The sequence below is a fragment of the Parastagonospora nodorum genome, assembly GCF_000146915.1.
Source record: "Parastagonospora nodorum SN15 chromosome Unknown scaffold_10, whole genome shotgun sequence".
NCBI lineage: Eukaryota > Fungi > Ascomycota > Dothideomycetes > Pleosporales > Phaeosphaeriaceae > Parastagonospora > Parastagonospora nodorum.
The window spans coordinates 134,067-154,312 of record NW_001884558.1 but is presented as its reverse complement, the minus strand read 5'-3'; the positions used below and the strand labels follow the sequence as shown (position 1 = coordinate 154,312).

General features: G+C 52.1%; 11 protein-coding genes and 1 non-coding gene across 12 annotated transcripts; 7 read left to right on the top strand and 5 right to left on the bottom strand.

The window, feature by feature from the left end:
• Nucleotides 1-79: 79 nt before the first annotated feature.
• Nucleotides 80-3,519, bottom strand: SNOG_06738 (hypothetical protein; the record flags this gene model as incomplete). Its single annotated transcript, XM_001797049.1, has 6 exons — nt 80-186; nt 244-1,113; nt 1,300-2,992; nt 3,084-3,250; nt 3,326-3,400; nt 3,444-3,519. The coding sequence occupies 6 exons, from the start codon at nt 3,517-3,519 to the stop codon at nt 80-82; spliced, it is 2,988 nt and encodes a 995-aa protein (XP_001797101.1).
• A 763-nt stretch (nt 3,520-4,282) lies between these two features.
• SNOG_06737 (hypothetical protein) lies at nt 4,283-5,159 on the bottom strand (the record flags this gene model as incomplete). Its single annotated transcript, XM_001797048.1, has 2 exons — nt 4,283-5,083; nt 5,136-5,159. The coding sequence occupies 2 exons, from the start codon at nt 5,157-5,159 to the stop codon at nt 4,283-4,285; spliced, it is 825 nt and encodes a 274-aa protein (XP_001797100.1).
• A 328-nt stretch (nt 5,160-5,487) lies between these two features.
• Nucleotides 5,488-6,914, bottom strand: SNOG_06736 (hypothetical protein; the record flags this gene model as incomplete). Its single annotated transcript, XM_001797047.1, has 2 exons — nt 5,488-6,174; nt 6,222-6,914. The coding sequence occupies 2 exons, from the start codon at nt 6,912-6,914 to the stop codon at nt 5,839-5,841; spliced, it is 1,029 nt and encodes a 342-aa protein (XP_001797099.1). The 3' UTR covers nt 5,488-5,838.
• Nucleotides 6,915-7,595: 681 nt separating this feature from the next.
• Nucleotides 7,596-9,468, top strand: SNOG_06735 (hypothetical protein; the record flags this gene model as incomplete). The annotated part of the gene is made up of 5 exons (XM_001797046.1): nt 7,596-7,833; nt 7,886-8,521; nt 8,550-8,601; nt 8,627-8,927; nt 8,978-9,468. The coding sequence occupies 5 exons, from the start codon at nt 7,596-7,598 to the stop codon at nt 9,227-9,229; spliced, it is 1,479 nt and encodes a 492-aa protein (XP_001797098.1). The 3' UTR covers nt 9,230-9,468.
• Nucleotides 9,469-9,707: 239 nt separating this feature from the next.
• On the top strand, nt 9,708-10,832 carry SNOG_06734 (hypothetical protein; the record flags this gene model as incomplete). Its single annotated transcript, XM_001797045.1, has 1 exon — nt 9,708-10,832. The coding sequence occupies one exon, from the start codon at nt 9,708-9,710 to the stop codon at nt 10,830-10,832; it is 1,125 nt and encodes a 374-aa protein (XP_001797097.1).
• A 704-nt stretch (nt 10,833-11,536) lies between these two features.
• Nucleotides 11,537-11,699, top strand: SNOG_06733 (hypothetical protein; the record flags this gene model as incomplete). The annotated part of the gene is made up of 2 exons (XM_001797044.1): nt 11,537-11,647; nt 11,670-11,699. The coding sequence occupies 2 exons, from the start codon at nt 11,537-11,539 to the stop codon at nt 11,697-11,699; spliced, it is 141 nt and encodes a 46-aa protein (XP_001797096.1).
• Nucleotides 11,700-13,037: 1,338 nt separating this feature from the next.
• Nucleotides 13,038-13,193, top strand: SNOG_16630. The gene is made up of 2 exons: nt 13,038-13,075; nt 13,156-13,193. It is a non-coding gene; the product is annotated as a tRNA-Lys (tRNA).
• Nucleotides 13,194-13,484: 291 nt separating this feature from the next.
• Nucleotides 13,485-13,732, top strand: SNOG_06732 (hypothetical protein; the record flags this gene model as incomplete). Its single annotated transcript, XM_001797043.1, has 2 exons — nt 13,485-13,517; nt 13,586-13,732. 2 exons carry the CDS (start codon nt 13,485-13,487, stop codon nt 13,730-13,732), a joined length of 180 nt encoding a protein of 59 aa, XP_001797095.1.
• Nucleotides 13,733-14,723: 991 nt separating this feature from the next.
• On the top strand, nt 14,724-16,026 carry SNOG_06731 (hypothetical protein; the record flags this gene model as incomplete). Its single annotated transcript, XM_001797042.1, has 4 exons — nt 14,724-14,913; nt 15,074-15,297; nt 15,360-15,687; nt 15,740-16,026. 4 exons carry the CDS (start codon nt 14,724-14,726, stop codon nt 16,009-16,011), a joined length of 1,014 nt encoding a protein of 337 aa, XP_001797094.1. The 3' UTR covers nt 16,012-16,026.
• A 466-nt stretch (nt 16,027-16,492) lies between these two features.
• SNOG_06730 (hypothetical protein) lies at nt 16,493-16,843 on the top strand (the record flags this gene model as incomplete). Its single annotated transcript, XM_001797041.1, has 2 exons — nt 16,493-16,605; nt 16,672-16,843. 2 exons carry the CDS (start codon nt 16,493-16,495, stop codon nt 16,841-16,843), a joined length of 285 nt encoding a protein of 94 aa, XP_001797093.1.
• Nucleotides 16,844-17,332: 489 nt separating this feature from the next.
• SNOG_06729 (hypothetical protein) lies at nt 17,333-19,669 on the bottom strand (the record flags this gene model as incomplete). Its single annotated transcript, XM_001797040.1, has 2 exons — nt 17,333-19,381; nt 19,412-19,669. 2 exons carry the CDS (start codon nt 19,667-19,669, stop codon nt 17,333-17,335), a joined length of 2,307 nt encoding a protein of 768 aa, XP_001797092.1.
• Nucleotides 19,670-19,708: 39 nt separating this feature from the next.
• Nucleotides 19,709-20,133, bottom strand: SNOG_06728 (hypothetical protein; the record flags this gene model as incomplete). The annotated part of the gene is made up of 2 exons (XM_001797039.1): nt 19,709-19,902; nt 19,983-20,133. The coding sequence occupies 2 exons, from the start codon at nt 20,131-20,133 to the stop codon at nt 19,709-19,711; spliced, it is 345 nt and encodes a 114-aa protein (XP_001797091.1).
• Nucleotides 20,134-20,246: the final 113 nt, after the last annotated feature.

The following is a 20,246-nucleotide window of genomic DNA, read 5'->3' as shown; positions in this document are numbered from 1 at the left end:
CCGCTATGCGCCCAGTAGTATCCGACACTTGACGCTGAATAATGCTTTTTGATACAAATGTTTGAAAAAGATGGGTATTCTACATGTCAGTGATCATAGCCTGTTCGTCCTGGCGCTGGTCCTCGGTGACGATGCCGAGTAGGCGTGCATATGGGACGGTGATGCGCTGAAGGTCGCGATGTTTACCTGGAGATCATGTTAGTGCGTTATTCGAAGGTCGTGGGTTGAGTACGTTGTGCTTACCGAGGATCAGGACGGCCTCCTTGAGCAGTTCTTCTCTTTTCCAACCACAGATAATTTCCTCTTGTTGCTCTCCACTTTCCTCATCTTCCTCAACGATGAGGTCGCCTGTCAGGCTTCGTAGCAGCTCCTCTATCTTACCCTTCAAACCTTCAGCTCCCAAGCGCTTGACATACATGCTAAGGTATATCTTGAACTCTTCCCTCGCGCCGAGTGTCTTCGCAGCAGCGACACGATTCTCGAGATGCGCCACACTAACAGAGCTCTCAAAGGTCTCATAACCTTCGGCAGAAATGAGTGCCTTGATAAGTCTTTGCAAGTAGAATGCGCGGCCCTGCAAAAGAAACTGGTTCGTGGTGTTGCGCTCGAGTGCTGGTATAATGCCTGCCGATATGTTCTCGATCGAAACTTGATCATCCTTCTCTTTCGGTGCTGCCTTGTCCTGACTAGATCTGATGTTGCTGACTGATGAATCTGTGGTGTTCCAGTATTGGCTGCCAACGGACCACCAAGGTTCCGAGATCCTCTGCCAGATGTACATGCTGGAATTGTACACGTAACCCTCACCATTTGACATTGCAACCACAATACAGCCTGCAGAGTTGAGTCGAGCAAAGACGATGCCAGGCGATCTTGTAAGATGGGGTCCTTGAGTATGCGCGGCGATGTCGAGTATAGGTGCCAAAGATATCGGTGGGTGTGGTGCTGACATCGTCTTGAGGTTCCAGATGTGGCACATCCCGACTGCGGATATGCACATTAGCCACCAGCCTCTGCAGTCCATGATGACAGGTTGTGCGTCCAGAACCATAGCGTTCAGTGTCCGTCGACCTGCTGGCGACCAAGCATAGATCGATCCATCTTCGCATGCCGCTGCAAAAAAGTTTGTGTTGCCAGTGACCAGTAACACTGATTTTGGTAGAAAGTCTTGCCATAGAGGCTGTCCTTTGCTTGTACAACTAATTTTTGCGGGGTCGTGATCTTGTGCCCGTCCGGTTCGTGAATGTCCGGTTGCATTACGCGCCTCGAGCATGACAGTATCCGGTATCTCCGCTTTACCTGTATTGGCGTCTACGCCATTGCGCTGTGGCTCGCTTCCGTCCGCGGTTCGAGTGATGACGCTGCGTACCTTTGGCACAGCCAACCGTACCTGGCTCACACTCAAGGAGGGGCTGATAATCGCCGGCCGCAAAACCTTGGATGGCTCGGCTACATCGTTGCTCTTCGAGGCTGCAGCCGCTGGAGGGATGAGACCACTTTCGCTGTTCAATACCACAGCAGCTCCGCCAGGCCGCACCGAAGCAGCTAACCTTCGCTCGACCTGTCGGTCCTCGTCACCCTCAATTTCAGCAAACTTCCTCTTGTTGCCAATCAGCATTGATGCGAGTCCACCTTTTGGGAAACCATCGTATGGCTTTGAAAGATCCAGTATGTTGTGTGGGTTGTCGCTCCTCGCTCCAGATGTTGTTTTCGCGGAGATGAGTTGCGTCTGAGGCAGTGATGATGTGCCAACACCAGATGATGACGAGACGAGCATAGGTGCTATGCGCTTCTTGCCTTCTTTGGTGACCGTAACCCTTTGCTTCAGCTTCTCAACTCTCTGATCTACAGGTGGCTCGGCTGGCGCGGGAGCTGGCGCGGGAGCTGGCGCGGGAGCTGGTGCGGGAGCTGGTGCTGCTGCAGGTGCGGTCGAACTTGAGCCATTGGTGAGAGTCGTTGAGGGGACAATGCCATTGGCGCCATTTGTGATGGGAGGCTGGACTGCACCACCATCGCCCATGAGTGCACCCATCCTACCTTGGACACCCTTGAGCTCTCCACTTTTGCTGCTCTCTTCTAGCAAAAGAGCGTCAGTGCCCTCGATGATACCAACTCTTCGGCCAGCACCAAACTTGGACAAAGTTTTCTCGTTCTCCGCCAATGACGCGGGGAAACCCAACTCTCCCGGCTCGAAGACCATAGTCAATATGCCTCCATCCAGGCTCGTTGCAAATAACTTCTCGCCATCGGGTGCCCATGCCATGTCCGTAATAGACTTAGCTGCTAGTTCTTGAGTCATCATGAACGGCCTAGCAAGGACCGTGTTCCAAATGCTCAGGCACTTGTCTTGTCCGGCGCAGGCAACGACTGTGACCGTGGGCTGGTGGATATTTCCATCGTGCTCGACCCGAGGCTGTTGCTGGTAAAAGAGTCGAGGCGAAAAGGCCGTGACTTCGACCGGTCCTTCATGGCCGATCAAACTGGTCTGGCTTGGTTGGCCATCCCAGGTACCGCGATCCAGGATGGCGACCGAGCTGACCGGGCCGTTGGTGGCGTTCGCTGCCGCAATATGTGCACCGTCGGGCGACCAGGAGCAGCGGCGAAAGTATGTGGTGAGGGGCGAGGTGAGGAAAGGGGTGGTGATTGTGTGCTCGAGGACGAAGTTGTTGACCTGGTCTTGTTGCGTAGCATTTGGTGGCGGGGAGTTGAATCGGTAGACTTTGATAGTGCGGTCGTCGCTTGCAGTTGCGAAGTATTTGTTCGCCGGATCGAAGGTAATTCCCTTGACGTGACTTTGGTGGTTCGATAGCGTCTTCAGCTTTTCGAACGAGTGTCCCGACCAGACCACCACTTTCGAGTCCAAGCCCACCGAAACTAGGATCGACGAATCTGCTGACCAACCGAGATCCTGCACATCGTTGTCGTGACCTATCAGACGGCGAATGACGCGCCAATTCTCCACGGGTGGAGCTTCGTTCGTCCCTGTACCCTTCTGTCAGCGGTTGTCCCATCACTCTGCACCTGATGTACCCACCAAACGCTGCATGTGTCGGCGCATTAGGATCGAGTGCGTAAACACACACTATCTTGTCGTCTGCGCCAGATGCCAGGTATTTGCCGTTGGAAGAGAAGCGGACTGCGTGGATGGTGCCCGAGTGGTGGCTAACAGCGGCTAGCTGCTTCGGCTTCTTGTATTCGGGGTCGTGGGAGTTAAGAATGGCGTCGATAGACCATATGCGCACATATCCATCTGCAAGGTGGTTGTCAGTCACGGGATTCAAGACGGCGCATCGCGCATGAGCTCTGCAATGATGGGTGAACGTACCTCCTGCTGCCGTGACAAGACGCGATCCATCGGGTGAGACGTGACAGCTGTAGACTTCAAAGTCCTTGAGGTCGCCTAGGGAAAGATGCCATGTCAGTATGCGTTGTTCGTCATGTACCAGTCGCAAATGCGACGCTGTGCGCGAGGGTGAACTGACCTGGGTGCGTCAACCACTGCGGTTTGATAAGGTGCATGGTCGCGTATGGTTGGTGGGCAAATGAAGCATGCTACTACGCGACCATGCAAATGCAACAAGAATCGGCGGAAGTAGCGGTCGTAATACGGTAGATGGCTTGTACAATACACTGAGAGTCGCGACAGTTGTCTAGCGCTGGCGACGCGATGAGCCGCTTGGCGAACGTTTGGACAGGGGTGGGGTTTAAGGTTTAGTTGCATGCGCCGATCAAATAAGTGGGCTTCGAAGTTGAGGCCTCAAATTGACGTAGCATGGAATATAATGTTGGTCTCGCATTCGATTTATTCGACTTCTAATCTGACTACGAGGCTACTGTAATGCTCCTAGGTTTTGTCCACAAGCGTGGACAGATGTAGATCAATGTTCGTGATTGAATTCACCAGCTCCCACATTGTTTCCAAGTGCTCCTCACATCTTTCTCCTTCTCTTTCCCTTCCCTTTTCATATTGGTAGGGTGATAGCCAGAGTCATGGAACGACAGCTCAAATGCGGTGCTGCCTGAGCTGAAGGCAACCGCGCTTTATCAGCTGATCGAGTGTTGCTGGCAAGACTGCACATGACGTGTCGCCGCTGCAGATGTGAATGGAATACTAACACATCCAAACATGCACAGCGAGTGTAGGCTAGGAAAGATATGTCATCATGGTGGTGATGACGCCTGAATGCTGTCGCGGTCTCGTCGAGCCAGCCGCGGATACCTTGTGACATCGCCGCGGAATATAACGCCTTTGTTCGTTCTTCCGGTGCGTGAAGGCTTGCGCTCATTTCGCAGCCTTCTTTCGTTTCTTGAAAACAATAGCTGGTGCAGTTGGTGCATCTTCTTCCTTCTTGATACTCGCTTCCGCTTCTTCTGCCGTCGGAATGTCCTGCAGCGCAACACCAACATCATCCGCCTGAGTTTCTTCCTTCTTCAGAGTAGATCCTCCCGCGGTAGATTCCGCTGCATCAACCTGAGGCTTCTTCTTTGCCAAAAGACTCTCTACATCGTCTTCGCCACCATTGCTGCCTGGGAAGCTTTTGTATGTGTGGCCCCAGCCTTTGCGCTTCGTGATGATCTCTCCCGCCTCTTTCTGCTCCTCCTCCTCTTCATCAAGCTTGCGCTTGCGCACGCCCTTGTTGAGAGCCACCTTCGTGAATTCGCCATCTTCGTTCACCTCGCCCACGACCTCCGTAGACACAGTCTTCCACTCGCCGGCAATCGCCAAATCGCCCCTCGCCTGGTCGGGTAGTGTGATGCCCATCGCTGCTAGTTGCTCCCATTGCTTCTTCCTGTCTTCTAGAGTCGCTTTCTTCTCGGTTCGTTTCTCGTATGTCGGAGGTGGGCCACCTGAGCCTGTTGCGACAGAGGGAGGGCCTTTGGATTCCGAAGGCACAAGGCCATTCAGTCTTGCGACCTCGGCTTGCGCCCGTGATTTCTCGCGCTGTTCATTTTCTTGTGCGCGATGTAGGCCACGCAGACTTCGTTGAATGTTGCCCTGATGGCGCCCTGTGGCTTCGTGCTGCCCGCGCTCGAATTTCGTGTCCTTCACATAGGTTTCGCAGAATTTGCACCAGTATTTAGGCTTTGTTTGTATTAGCATTTGAGATCGCCAGGAACGTGGATGCATAACTTACTGTCGACTTCCAGTACTCTGCCATGGTGGTGTGTAGAGTGGAGATGTTGGTAGGTGAACTGAGCGTGGAGCTATCCGTGGAAGCTAGTTGGCAGAATCCAAGGCGGTCGCAGCGCGGCTGTAAGTTGGACACGATGTCATGTGACCCAAAAGCTGTTCACGGGTGAAAGCTCTGTGCTGGCACTCAGTTGGTGTCGTTGAATGACGAAGTGCAGCTCTTCACTTCACGTAACTGCTGTTCGGTTCTATCTTTTTTCGGGTCTTCCGAATGAAGGCAATCATCATGGGTTTTACCTTCATCCACGACATGTTTTCACAGAAGGTGTTGCATCGCAGAAAAGCGAACATTGATTCTTTCAGTCAAGCTACTGAGTGTTGCAAAGCTTAGGCTATACTGCTCATATATCGTGATGGGTTCATAACTACGTAATGTTGGTAGTCGGGGTATTTTGACAGACCGAAAAGTTTTGCCCCTTCTATAACTCAGCAATTAAGTAAATCCATTGTGCTGAGAACACATGTTGGAAGGGGCCGCTGAATCTTTAAACAGAATAGGGACAAAAGAGCAAGATGTGGTAAGAAAGAACTGTCCAAGCAAGGGGCATTTACATACGCACTGGACAAACACAAGGAGAAGATAAATTTTGCCAGCATGAAAAGCGAGGACCAACGCCAAAGAAGAGAAGAAGGGAGAACGCGAATTTTCAATAGGCGTCGTTGTCGAGTGGAGTACGAGGAATGCGTAGTGTACGTCGGGTCTTCTTCCTTTGGTTCACGATGCGACGTTCGCTCTTCTGGGTCGACTTGTGCCTTGTGCCCCGCTGAGAAGGCGTGAATTTTGTGATAGCACAAATGGAGCATGGCCTGCCAAATTGCTCTTGATGAGCCTCGTGGAAGGCTCGGGTCCCGTAGAGCTGCAACGCCACCGCCTCTACATCGACGCGCAGGAACCAGAACGAGTGCTGGGTTCCTCTGATGAATGGCGAGGCGAGGACAGTGGCACGTGATAAGTGGTACTGTCTTTCAATCTCATCGAGAGACTGCGTTGGTCAGTGCCTGTACTGGGGGCGATCACGATACAACGTACTAGAGTCTGGGCGTAGAAACAGGCTTTGCAATTCGTCAAAAGTCGCTTCAGTGTCGTGAAAGGATATATATCCATAACAGCATGACAATAAATACAGTGTCTGGGCGCGTGCTGAAGCCACAGCCTCCGGTACACGATACCGCTCATGTCAGGCCACACTGACTGCGGCCCGTACTTGTCGAACTGTGCAAAAGGAAGGTTGAACATGTTGCAGGCCCTGACCAGATGACCGCAGTAACTTTCCACCAGCTCGTTGCATCGTTTCGACGTGAGTGAGAGCGTATGAAACGGATGTTGATTCGTGTGGTTCTCGAAGAGGTTGGTGGCCCATCGGTCGCTGTCGGCGGGGGCGGTCAAATCCTCGCTCTTCTTCAAGGTCAACCTTGCCAAGGCATTGAATTCGAGTGAGCTCTGAGTCTCTGTGAGTCCTGGTAGCCGAGATCGAGGAGAAACAAGGTACGAGAGGATGTGGTTGACGACCTCGACAGGCAAAGTCTCGAAACTGCTCTGCGAGGCGGGGCCTCTTTGGCTGGTGGTGTCACAAGGTGCGAGCATCCGGGCATCTGTTCGATCCATGCGGAACACGACGAGATCTGCTGCTGGCTGCACAGGTCTATGCAAATTGTGAAATCCAAAAGACGGTGAGGAGCGGGCTGGCTCCAGAGCGCAGCCCGCACGATATTGAGCAGACATTTATAAGACAAAACCGAAATATCAGACCAAGGGATGCCCACTGCGGTCTGGCAGTAGCAGTCCCTTATACCTTGCAAAGCACGCTGCAGAGAGGAAAAAGCGACCAGTCGCGGCACGATGGCCTACGTCGGTATGCCGAAACCCTCATGGCAACGATGATGATTCGCTCTTGTTCGAGATAGGTGCGTCTCTAACGGCTAGCTACGCTCGGGACCCAGCATATCGCATTCGCATTTCCACGATCCTGCATCCATTCGTGATGGGGCTCGTCATGAGATTGGCGAGGGCCACGCGAGGATGTGATCGACCGACATACTCCGAGTGCTGACCCTGGAAGAGGTGTGGGCGATGCCCGATTCCTAGAGGAGTGGAGGTATATGAGAGCCTGTATACATCTCGTGCGCGTCAAGCCAAGTGTTCCGAGGAGCACAAGTACACCGGTGTAAAACGGGGGTCGGGTGCGGTACAGCCTACAGGATTCCGGCGATTTCAGAATTCGAGTAGTCGCTGGCACCGACTTTGCAAGTGACAGGGATCGGCCCATTAATGCGGGTGCGCGTTGATGCGAGTCTAGCGGTCCACTAGCCTGTTTAGGGATGAACGGCTCTAGAGCGACAGTAGGACCACATTGCTGTCCCTGAACCTCGACCAGTAATCTTGAGCGACTGCGGCGACGACAACATGGCTGCCCACGCCTATTCAGGGCCCGTCGCTGTCCACGACGCCGCCCCTTTGCCTGTCATGGGCGCGGAAAGGACTGCTACAGAAGGCGTGTCCGCGACAGCCCATCTGGACGCCAAGGACGAAGATGCGCCTGCTGCTGACAAAGACGACGACGACGATGGCGCGGTCTGGGACACGGCGTCCCTGTATGAGGAGATCCTCGACGAGGTGGATGCTTTTGAGTACTCTGGAAATGGTGCGTATTTGACTATGCGCCGCCACATATGGCAATTGACATGGAACTACAGCCGCCGAGACGTGCACTGCAGAAGAGGCAAGGGCGCTGCGTCAGCGACTGCACGAGGTCGGCGCAAGCCAATTTGTTTTGGAAAACATCACCAACGAGAAGATGACGGCCCGCAAGCTGTGCACGGCGTTCGGGGTCAAGATCCCAAAGTTCATGGAAGACGCCTCCGACGACAACTTCTATCAGCTGCTCGGGCTGGCCATCAACCGCGAACTGAACAAGCGCCCGCGACTGGAGCAGTACAAGACAATTGACGACGCTGCCAAGCTGCTGCGCGAGCGCAAGAACATCATGATCATTACCGGCGCGGGCATCTCAACGAGTCTCGGCATCCCCGACTTTCGCTCAAAGAACACGGGTTTCTACTCGCGGCTGCTGCAAATGGGCTACGAGGAACCCGAACAGGTCTTTGACATTCACAACTTCGACGAAGACCCGCGGACCTTCTATGCGCTTGCTGGTGACATCATCCCAGACCTCGAGAAGTGGACACCGACGCACGAGTTCATACGGCTACTGCAAGACAAAGAGAAGCTGCTCACCAATTACACGCAGAACATCGACAATGTGGAAGCGAACGCGGGCATACTGAAGGACAAGTTGATCCAGTGCCACGGCTCTTGGGCGACTGCAACTTGTCGGGAAATGCAAACACAACGTGCCAGGTGAAGACATCTTCGACTCGGTGCGCGCGCAAAAGCCGGCCGAGTGTAAGCGGTGTCTTGAGCAGATAGCTGCACAGAAGCCAAGCCCTGAAGCGCAAACGGACGTCGAATGGCAGTGGTCCTAGGAAGAAGAAATCAAGTGACGAGGACTCCGAGTCGGACGGCGCATACGATATCCCCCAGCCCGGTATCATGAAGCCAGACATCACCTTCTTCGGCGAAGCGCTCCCAAACAACTTCTTCGACCGGCTGAAAGACGTCGACAAAGACAAGGTAGATCTGGTCATTGTCATGGGCACGAGCATGAAGGTCGCTCCCGTGTCAGAAATTCCCAACTTCCTGCCCCGCGACGTGCCGCAGATCTATATTTCGAGAGATGTAAGGCACACTCAAGCACCATTTCTACACAATAAACTAACGTGTCACAGCCCATACACCACATAAATTTCGACATCAATCTCCTCGGAGACTGCGATGTCATCGTCGCCGAACTCGCCCGCCGCGCAGGCTGGACCCTCAAACATAAGATGATACCCGAGGGTCATGAGAACGAAGTTTCGACAATCAACGAAATCGACCATGTATATAGCGTCAAGGCCCGGGGCCCCGAATCGCAACCAATCAAGAACGAGATCAAGCATGGAGCATTCGACAGCGTCGTAAAGAGCTCACAGTCATGAGGATACTCAAAGTGGCACATTGGCGTATATATTGGAGGCGTTGGAAAGGCATTGCACGAGGTGTTTCTGTTGATTATATTGTACGGAAGTCACGATGAGTTCATGGATTGGGTTGCTATGTGTCATGTTGGGCTTGTGGTTCATGATACTGTTGACCTGAGATGAGCTGCTATTTGGCCTATTTCATTTGAAACGCATGAATAGATTTCTCTGTAATTGAAATACACTGTATATGCTTTAGATGTCTGCACAAGCCATACTAGAATAATGCTTCCATCGTTTTCGTGGCAAGCGTCATGTTCACATGCAAACGCGCGCCCCGCGCCACAGGGCTGTCAAAAAAGTCGCGTTTCCACGCGCCATCCCGCCCCACCTGGGCACGCTGCGTTCCGCGCCGCACCCAAGCTTCTCGAGCTTCATTCCCCACCTGTTCTAGACAAACTTCTGCAGCAAAACAAATCTGACCGCCTCCAACGCGATGCTCGACATCCACCACACCGACGACACGCCCATTCCCAAAGTCTACTTCACCCACAGCGTCCTTCCATCCTACATCGATCCGCACAATGTCTCGACCAAGAAGTTTCCCTTCACGACTTTCAACGCCCAGCCGTACAGCCACACCGTCGATCTCATACTCCCTGCCGAACTATACTTGCTCGTACAAGATACTCTCGCTACGGCAACATATGCTCGCGCGCACTTGAAACTCACCGACATCCTCGAGCCTGAGTTCCTCGAAACGTACATCAAGCTTGGGAACGTGACTATGCTGTCCGAAGGCAGGGAGCTGGTGGACAACAGATTTGAGTTACGCGACGGCAAATTGAAGATGGAACTTGATCGCGCTACATATGAAAGATGCGGCTTACAAGGCACGCCGATTGAAGACGGCGGCAAGAAACATCAAAAGGCGCGATGGGTGGTGGAATACGACCTCAGACTGCCCAGCATGAAGCATGGCAAGGCGGGCTTTGGGCGGCTGGAATGGGCGGCGAAGAACGTGCTGAATAAGAGCTTGACGTGGTTGTGGTGGAATCACAACCCGACCTCGGGAGAGTCACTGGCGGAAGGTAGAGAGGTTTTATCGAAGCATGCGCCTTGGGTACATAAAATTGAGCCGAGCATCACGAAACTGGGCGATTCGCTGTGTCCGAAGCTGGTCAAAGGAGAGTTGGATAAACTATACGACGAAGACGAAGCAATGAGCTTGTTGGAGTACATCAACATGCTCAGCTTGAACTCGCCACGGGTGAAAGCAAGTGACGATATCAACCCGCATCTATCGCGGTACGAGGTCCCGGACTTTGGGGTTGGCCTGGAAACGCGGGATATGGTGTGTGTAAGGTGGAAGGGATTCATGCCGCCTGCTTTCATGCGGGACGTGTTTATTGCCGCTCGGAGGGATGCGTTTAGAAGTAAGGGCAGGAGCAAGACCAACGGGACGCAAGATGCAGATGTCGATATGGAGGGAGCAGAGCAGGGCAAAGAAGAGGAGGCGTGGTTTTCGATGAGCGCGCAAGGTTTTGGTGGGCGGAAGAGCTGGACGGTCATGCAATTCGAAGGCAGAGACACAGTGACTTGGCAGGTGGAGAGTCGATGAGACCGAGTACAGTCCACTGCGCGAATGCCACCATCTTAAGCGGACGTGAAGCTTTCTAGTGTAAACTGGTCGGGCGTGAACATGTCATCGCGGTTGCGCAGCTCTCTCGGACAAAACTCGACACCATGACTTCTGCATCACGACATCACGAGAATTTTTAGTTGTCTCAATGCAACATCTAACTCTTCCACAGTCGCACTACAGTTGTCCTACAGCCTACGAGAACGCATTCTAACCGTGTTTTGATCATTACCTGATCGTGTTAGAAACATGTTATAAACATGTTCATCCCGTGTGTAAGAACGCAGTCAAATCGATTCAGACCCAAGTCAGATTCAATTGGGAATCCATTGGCAATCATTTCAGGGCCAAGTCTTGGTTTACTTACTGAGCTTCATAGCCTTCCTATCGACAATATCTCGTCACGACTGAGCATCATTAAAATACAAGACGGCCAACGCTCTAAGCGATTCATATAAGCAGTAAAAAGAGGACACCAGATTCATAGTCGGTTGGCTCGCGGAGGAGTTAATTAAGTGTGGGCACGAGCTGAGCACAGTTGGTCAACAACCTCGCAAGGTTACCCGTCGTCTCAAAGGGAAAGCTTAGAAGCATGTACGAACTGCTAACACCTCTTCTTTGCGATCTAGTGCTTCGTGGGAGAAGTCCAGGCCATAAGTTCGATGATCAAGGACGCGTGGGACATGTACAACGATACTGGTCACGACCTAGTCATCGCGACACTGACTGCCAACACTGCTATCGATAAGTCGAGATTAATGTTTGCTATCCGAATCACACCACTCCTATGTCAGGTACGACTAGCGTGTTCTGCAGAGCTTGCTCGACAAGCAGAGGATCGACTAGAACTACTCGCAGAACGACCCGCAAAATATCCGGCAACTACCTTTTCTATTTGGAGCTTTCCGGCGATACTATTCTGTGATATCCATGATGACATGAAGTCATCACCGATTGAAACCGTCGTCCTTCCATCATATGAAGTCCCTTTTGTAGCAAAACTGGGAAGCAATACTTGAGGAGAATAAAGACCCCAGGGCCTATATGCACAGCTAGGGCTCACCCGTCCCTCCGAAGCTCGCTGCTGTCCGGCAAATTATTCAACAGGGTTTTAAAGTACCGGAAACGCTAGCCAATCGCCGCGAGGGATGGATGGGGCACAGGTGTATCCGGCGTCTGCTGCTTGTCAAACCAAAGTCGATTTGCCAACTTGCCAGAAATGGATCTCTCCATGCTGACCAGCTGTATCTCGGTTGGGGCAGGGGAGCAATGCAGGAAAGGCAAATGGGGCAATATCTCGCTGAGTTTATGGCTGTTTATGAGGAGTCCAAGGAGATGGAGGAGAATTATCGAATGATGGCAAGCAATTCACAGATCAAGTGATTTGATTCCGTCCATCAATCAGAATGCCTCTTTTGTTCAATTCATACGCCTCTCAAGTTGCAGAAGAAGCAAAATATAGCTAATGCAGCTAGACTGCGACAATAGTCTAAGCCGAAGAGAAAACAACTAGAAAAAGCTGCAAATACCTCTAGAGACTCTATCAACTTTTCCTGTGGCAGGCCTAAATGGAGCTGTATACACAAAGGCGAGGAATACAACCCTGTACATGGAATTTTCGAAGCTGCTAAGCCTCGCTTTTTCTGCAACGTGAGAGCAAGCGTCTCGTATGAATAGAGTTCAAACTACCTGTAATATACAGCACTTGCTAAATTGCTACACGTAGTGCATAATTCATTGCATAGCCGCATGTACATCGCATCTGGCCCACTATACTCCATTGTTTTGATATTCGAAGTAGCGTGCACTGAGACCAGAGTCGAGCTTGTTGATTCAGACTATAAGTAGTGGGGTGATTCTCTTTATCGAGACATGTACATACGAGAGACTAGGTAAAAGCATTTCGTTCATTCCGTAGAGAAGAGACTGGGTGAAGTAACTTATCTGCTGATGTTTGAATGATTGAATAGCATACCATGCCTAGCTCTAGGCGCTACCTGACTCGTGCGCTGTAATCAGCACGGCTACGACTATTGGTTAGTTGATTCAAGTGCATACACAACGCATCTGCGGGGTCAAGTTGGCATCGAGAAAAAGTTTTACAGCCAAGACAAGACAGCCTAGTCATAGATAATTTTGCAACATACCATTTAAGCTATATTATTTGCAGTTTGCTTAATAATCGGTGAGGTGGCCGAGTGGTTGTACGTACTTACCTCTTCGTTGCTACCATCCTGTAGCTAATTTCAAGTGTAGAAGGCGCTGTGTTTAGGTATACCGATACCATAACAAATTGTTCCGCAGTGGGAAACCGCGTGGGTTCGAATCCCACCCTCATCATCATCAAGCGTTTCTTTTTGCCTTTTTTGCATGCCCTTGAAGTAGCAGAACAGCAGTCAATTTGTGCTGCAGCGTGGGAGCCGAGCCAGGTCTTGCCTACAGACTGCCCCGCTAGACTGCCCCGCTCTGAACCGCAATTCATATCAAACACATCCATCGAGCAGGTCATCCCGAGAAACCCAACTAAACGCTAAGCAATCACGCCCGGTAGTCTTAGTACTGAGCGGCTGTCTAAACTTTTCGCAGTCAATCTCTAACAGCAACTAAGACGAGCCAACAGGATCCGAAACCATGCCCACTCAACAAGAAGATCTTCTGCTGTCTGTAAGTGCATTGTGTCTTACGCTGATCATGCGGGTCTTTTTAAAGCTCAAGGCCTGACAAACTCATAGCTTCAATCGTCTTTGCGCAATGCGCTTGCAACCTTCGGATCTACCAGCTCACAGTATCTGAATATCAAGTACATGGTGGATGAGCTTGCGACAAAGATCGCTCTCGACAGATTGTCACTCGGTCCAAGCGACATGAGGGACGCCTGAGGAAAGCATCATGGAACATGGATTATAAATTGGGTGATAGGCCAACGCACCCTCATACCTTCTGGCTACGCAGCGTTTTCGATTTGATACATTGCGTCGTCTACCGCCCGAGCATATCTTCAACGGATCGACGCGGAGTTATGTCAGCTTCGGCTCCAAATGCCGACCAGCACATCCCTTGCTATGCACCACGCGGGACTCAACGTAAAAAAGACATTCCCATCCAGGCTCCTCAAACTTACGCATCGATGACGCGATCACTCCAGGAGTGCTTGCACTATTAGGGTTGGCGTCCAGATCTTTCCCCATTGCCCGATCTTGCTAGAGACTTTGACGAGGTTTAGATCACAATTTAGCCCGATATTGTGTCCTAGAAAATCCACCGGCTCGTGTGTTTTCAGACGCACTCGGTCAGGAGGATATCCGCGTTGTGGCTTCCTTTCGATTTCAATTAGAGTCTACTCAAATATTGAAGTAACGATATCTGGTCTTTTGGCAAATACGTCACTGCGTTTTAATACTATATGGGTATCGTGGCTTTCTCGTCAATATTATTCAATTGACAAATGTGGCTACCTACGAACCCTTTTAATCCCACCAAAACCCCAAACTTTCTTCCTGAGCCATCCTAGCAGCAAAATCGTACCACGAGCACATCCGAACTCGCTATGGTTCCGCGGAGTAAGACACTAGCCGCAAATAACAGAGTCGAAAGTTACATTTGTAGATCTCCGATTCGCCGGGAGGATATCCGTGTTGATGCGACCACGCGCTAAACATTATTTGCGCCTCATAATTTAGTAAAGTTCGGAACGAAGACAAATCTCTCGATGCAGATTTACTTTTTGGCTGCACATAGGAGACACGGCAGTCAGAGTGCTCATCAAAACCATCGGATAGCCCTTGTGCTACTATGTCTATTCTCTCTAAGCTCGAATCATTTCTCCGACTCGTTGGTTGCTCGATTCGCAGACGATGAAGCCTCATCACAATGATCGTGAGAACTTGTATCTCCCTAATGTTTAGTGGTATTGTTCAGGCGTCAGCTGTGCTGCCGTCGAGAGACGCTCGTCTTATTCGAGATGAAGGCGTCCGCATTCAAACGGCGGTTCCCGCATCATACCGTATGGTCTTTATGGCTATGTCACTTTCCTTGATGGGCATTCTGTCCTTTTTACTAGGTGAGTCTATCATGTTTTTCTGATCGACAGCAGCTGACGCGTACTTCAGGCTCGCACTTCAGCAAGCTAAAGCATAACATTTCTGTACAACGGAACTTCATATCACTACTAGTGTTGGTCATATACACACTAGTATTGGCGTTCATACTCGCAGCCACAGTGCTTGTAGCAGGTCAGGGCCTCACAACATACAATCTCTGTCTCGTTGGGACGTGGGTGTGCCTTACTTTCTATACATTTACCAAGGCCACCGTATTTCTGTTCCTCGTGGAACGCATCCACATTGTACGAGCACCGTTCGTACGGAGAAAGCATGACAAAATCTACCTCACATGTCTTGCCATGGTCGTCTTCATGTTCGTCCCAGTCGTCATCAACAGCTGTGTCAGTCCCGTCCATTGATATGGGACCGAAGAGTGTTCGTTGCTACTGTTTGGTCATTGAAGCAAAAGGCGTCGATTCCCGTGCTCGTTGTGAACATCGTCGTCGACGTGTGCCTCACTGGCGTCTTCTTCTACCTTCTTCGACCGGCTGTAAGAACGCATCAGTTCTCGACGGTACCGGACGCGCTTAGACGGGTCAGCGCGCACATTCCTTTCTCACCCATGGTCCCCAGCCATACGGCAGCTCAGCGCAACATCCGTTCGTTAGTGTGGAGAAGCATCATTGGAAGCTTGTTGATCGAGATCCCTATGATGGCCAACATGATACAATTCGTCCTCATAGACGGCGAAGAGCTGGGAACGATGTGTTTGGCGCTATGCGTGGTTGAGGGTAAGTCTCCTGCTCTCCTTAATTGTGCACGACACTGACACCCAATGCATAGTCGCCTGGGACGCTCTGGTCATTCACTGGTTAGCATTGGGCACGTCTGAGCAAGTGGCAAATCCCCCAATCGATTCGGTGCGACCAGCAAGTCGATGGACTATCAACACACACCAAGCACTCATTTCGCCTGGTCAAGGAAGACAAAGCGTAGCTGGTGGAAATCTCAGACCCTTCAGATTAGCAAAACCGGAAATTGTGCGAATGAAGCCGCTCGACTCGATGCGCAAACCTCCTTCAAGATTAGACATAAATTCGACATATTATTACTGAGTTGCGTGTCCTGATTGTCCGTGTGCCTGGTTCAAAATGCACCGAGCCGCACTCAGAACGTGCCGTGCCGTCTTCATATACTTGACGCGAAGACGTCCGAACTCCACTGTGTCTGATAAGGTGCACGCAACCAGAATCACCGTCGACCTCGTTACGAAGTCCTTTCACTCACCATGTTCTCCACAGGTGTCCAATCCTCGTACCCAGTAAATATATGCTCGATAATTCCACATACCGATTTGTAGACCCTTGTAGACCCTTGTAGACCCTTCTCTCTCCACTCCGACTCAGCACCTCAGGTCCACGATCCACAACAATATATATCAACGCCCTCCAAGCCAATCGGTGCTCGGCAGATCGCGATCGTACGATACTGACATTCTTGACGTATCTACCTCCGAGATCTCAAGCGTTATCAGGCTGCAATTTCAGGGGCCGCGAGTTACAGAAAAAGCAACTCCAATCGGCCCGCGCGTTCGACATGGCCAACGGCGCGGGACTGGGCGAAGAGGGCCGTGGGCAAGACCAGCCTCGGACGTTGCATTTGGTGAAGCAGAGAGCAATGGCAGATGTAACGGGTTGTCAGGGGTGTGAGTAAGGGAAAGTGCTACGGCGATAGATGCTTCAACGGTGTGAAGTTGATGCTGGAACTTGCCGAAGGATTAATGCCCAGCTGGAGCAGCATTCGCCACCCGCCTGGGCTTCCCCGCCCAATTCAACTCGCCCTATGCAAGCAGTGGAGGATCGACTCGTACCTGCATCATCAGACTTTCAGGCACACATCATGGCTCCGAAAGAAGTAAATTCTGGAAAAGTCGGGCACGCATCGTAGCAGCGACTGTTACATTTGATCGTCTACCGCATTCTGCCAAGCTGGGTGGAATCTCCACTATCCGTCCTTATATCGTTCCATGTACAGCAAAAAAACACAAAGTCATTAACACAAAAAGGGCCCCTGCATCAGCACAATATAACCCCAAACGCCCGTTGCAAACGTTTCGTAATCGGTATATCCAAAACAGAAGAAACAAAGGGACCCGGGGAACGCCGCTCTTGCTCGCTGCTCATTTGTTTTCGCCAGTCCTGCGCCGTGCTCGAGTCGTATTAAGAATTAAGGTTCGGAGTAAAAGCCAAGTACTGTGCTTGGCAAGAAAGGAAGGTGACGCCTGAAATCCTGAGGTGATAGGTATAATTCGTAAATATGGGTCGTGAAGGGATGTAGAAGACATCGCCATAGGAATATAGTGACATGTAGAATTTATGCAAGCGTCTATGGACAAGGCACTAAAGCGCGTACAACTGGTGAATGTACTTTTTCGTGTCATGACTTGAAGTCTCTTGGTCCTTGATTGGCAAATATGTAGTTCTTGGAATGCGAATCGTTCGATTGGCGGTACATGTGGCCTTGGGCAGAGCCGCCGTGCGGTGGTATAAATTCGTGAACGAGGAATTCGGGCGCTTGGCTTGGACGTGGTGCGAACGGGACGTTGTGAGCGATGTTGGTCAATGATACGCCTGTGTAATTATTGTAGTCGAAGTTGCCGTTCTGAAAGTAGCTGTTGTCGTCTACGGGAGGCTGCGCCCCATCTGGCAGCGACGGTCGTCGAAAGTGTGAAGGCTTGGGTTGCGCAATGGTGAGATCCGTTGTCGAATGGAAACCTGGTCGTATGTGTGGCTGTTGCATGTACATGGATCGAGGAAAGTTCTGCTGCGTAGCCGGTGCTGACTGTGGAGGCGAATCGCGGTATCCGTCGCTAGAGTACTGTTGCGTCATTTGCTGCAACTCCAACGACGCGTTGGGAGGTGAGACACTCTTAGCAAAAGCCCCCGCCGACTGTGATTCCGCAGAATAGTTGGCATTCATGCTCTCTGGACTGTTGTGTTCTGGCATGACAGAATGAGGCCGGATAACCGTATTGTTCTGCCAATATAGGCCCATGTCTTGAGGCGTGAGCGGTGTTGGTGGTGCCAGACTGCCTGTACCATTGCCCAGCGTGGCAGTGCTTGACGAGGAAAATGCGCGTGCAAACTTTGGTGAAGCAGCAGCTTCAGAAAAGTTGGACACCATGGGTGAGCGTTGAGCTGAGCCTGGCTGAGATTTCTGAACACGCCCTCCTACATTAGGAATGCCACTCGAACGGATTCGCCGCAGAGTGTGATCACCACTACTGCCACCGGGCGAAGGCATAGGCGCAGAATAAGACGCGCTTCGCATTGCACCTGGGTTGAGCGTGACTGGCCGGCCTTTTCGTCTTTGAGCGATAGATGTTGGCTGTCCTGGTTGCTTGAATTCGTCCGGAGTACCATTGCGAATTTGAATAGCTTCAAAATTGCCTGCGAGATTGCTCGTAGAAGAGTTTCTTCGTGTGTACGAATCGTCCTGGAACATAGGCGGGGGGTCGAAGTCCAAGGGCCCTGTACTGGCCTTTCGGGACATGTCGTTATCAGGTGAAGAAAGCACTGCTTGTGAAGATACATTGGATTGTTGATAGAACCCATGGCCGTAGTTTGTGTTCGTGCCCGGCTGAGACCAGAAAGGCAGGGTGTGCTCTGATAAGGATCCTCCACTCATGTTATAAGGCGCTGTGAACTGGTCTTCGGGCTCTTCAACGTGGTCCTGCGGCCCTGAACTTGGATCTTCCGTCCATCCTGTGTAGGCAGACACTAGCGAAGCGACTGGCGGAGTTGGTCCGTTGGAGGATTGTGGTGTCGGATTGTTCGGAGCTCCAGAGAATGGCGAGGAGTGTGTCGACAGGGACGCGCTACTTTGATGTGCTTCGGCGGGCATTGAGTTGTTCGAATTCATGTCTGAAACATATGGCAAGCCGCCCAGGCCGCCGTAGGCAGAGAACATCGAGTTCGGCCCTGCATTCTCGTTGGAAATATCTGTAGGGAGATCGAAGGAGAGGCTGTTGGCGAAGTTGGTCGTGTCATATGGATAGTCTACTTGTTGCGTGTTGACCGACATGTCGGGGTTGTGCATATAGCTCCCGTTGGCTGCGGCCATGAAGGAATTCATGACGACGTTGGGCGCATATGCGTTGGACTGGTTGGCCTCTGGGATCGGGCGCATGGCTTGCATGTCGTACGGCTGCTGCATCGAGATCTGGGATGTGAGGTCGAGGGTGGAGGTGCTCTCCGCGCCCTGCACAGGGAGCATGGCAGGGCTGATGTCGGCGTTCATGGGGTGGTACTCCTGGTTCATGGCCATATGCAGCTGGAGTTGATCTGGGTGCTGCGGGTACTGCGGGTTCCTGGCGGGCATGCCCCCGTACAAGCCATTGTAGGGTGCATTGAGCGCCATGTTCATCTGGTTCGCAATCTTCTTGCGGTCCTGCTTGACCTTGGCCCTGCGGTTTTGGAACCAGTTCTGGAGTCACGTTAGCAGACTGCTACTTGCTACTTGCTCCATGCGGCTGCCGGCTGGCGGGCACTGGTGGTCACGAACATTAATCTTGTCTAGGGGCACGCCCAGTCTGGTGGCAAAGTCCTTCTTGACGAGGGTGCTGGGCTTGTGCTGCTGCTGGAAGTGCTGCTCGAGCACGTCGTGCTGCTCCTTGGTGAGGCGCGGCTTCACGTCGCATTGGGGGGCCTTCTGAGGCGCTCCATTCGGATGCGAGGCCCCGCCTGCTTCCTGCGGCTCGCCGGACGGGTCCATGGTTGACACGCCGCGAAGCTGGACAGCGACAGAGGGTTCTCACGCGACTTGGGACGACTGCAGCGGCGCAACGGTCGTAGCTCTGCGCGAAGGCGTGGGTGCGGGCTGCTGGAAGATCAGTCGAGATCGCAGCAGGTGCTCGGGTGTGCGTCTAGGTTCGGGCGATGAGCGGCGTGCACGGGGCTCGCGAGCGGCAGCAATGGAGGCAGCACTGGAGATTACACGTAGTAATGCTATGTATGGATGCAAGTATTAGACCAAGTAAAGTCGGTAGCGAGTGACGGGTGTGAAGAGCACAATAACGAAAGTATACCGCGCAACGGCAGCAGGAGCGAGTGTCGAGCGTCGAGCGTGAGCGGTTGTGAGGAAAGACGGCGCATAAACCAGCCTAAGCAGCCCAGCACCCAGCACCCAGCACCCAGCAGGGCCCTGGTCAGTCCCGCGCTGCTCAGCCACTCCCCCATCCCATCCCCCCCATCTGCAACTGCACAAAAATAACTTCGCTGCTTTGCTCCCTGTTACACTCGCCGTCTCTAATCAGCACCGCCAGCTGCTCGATGCGTGCTGGGCCTGATTC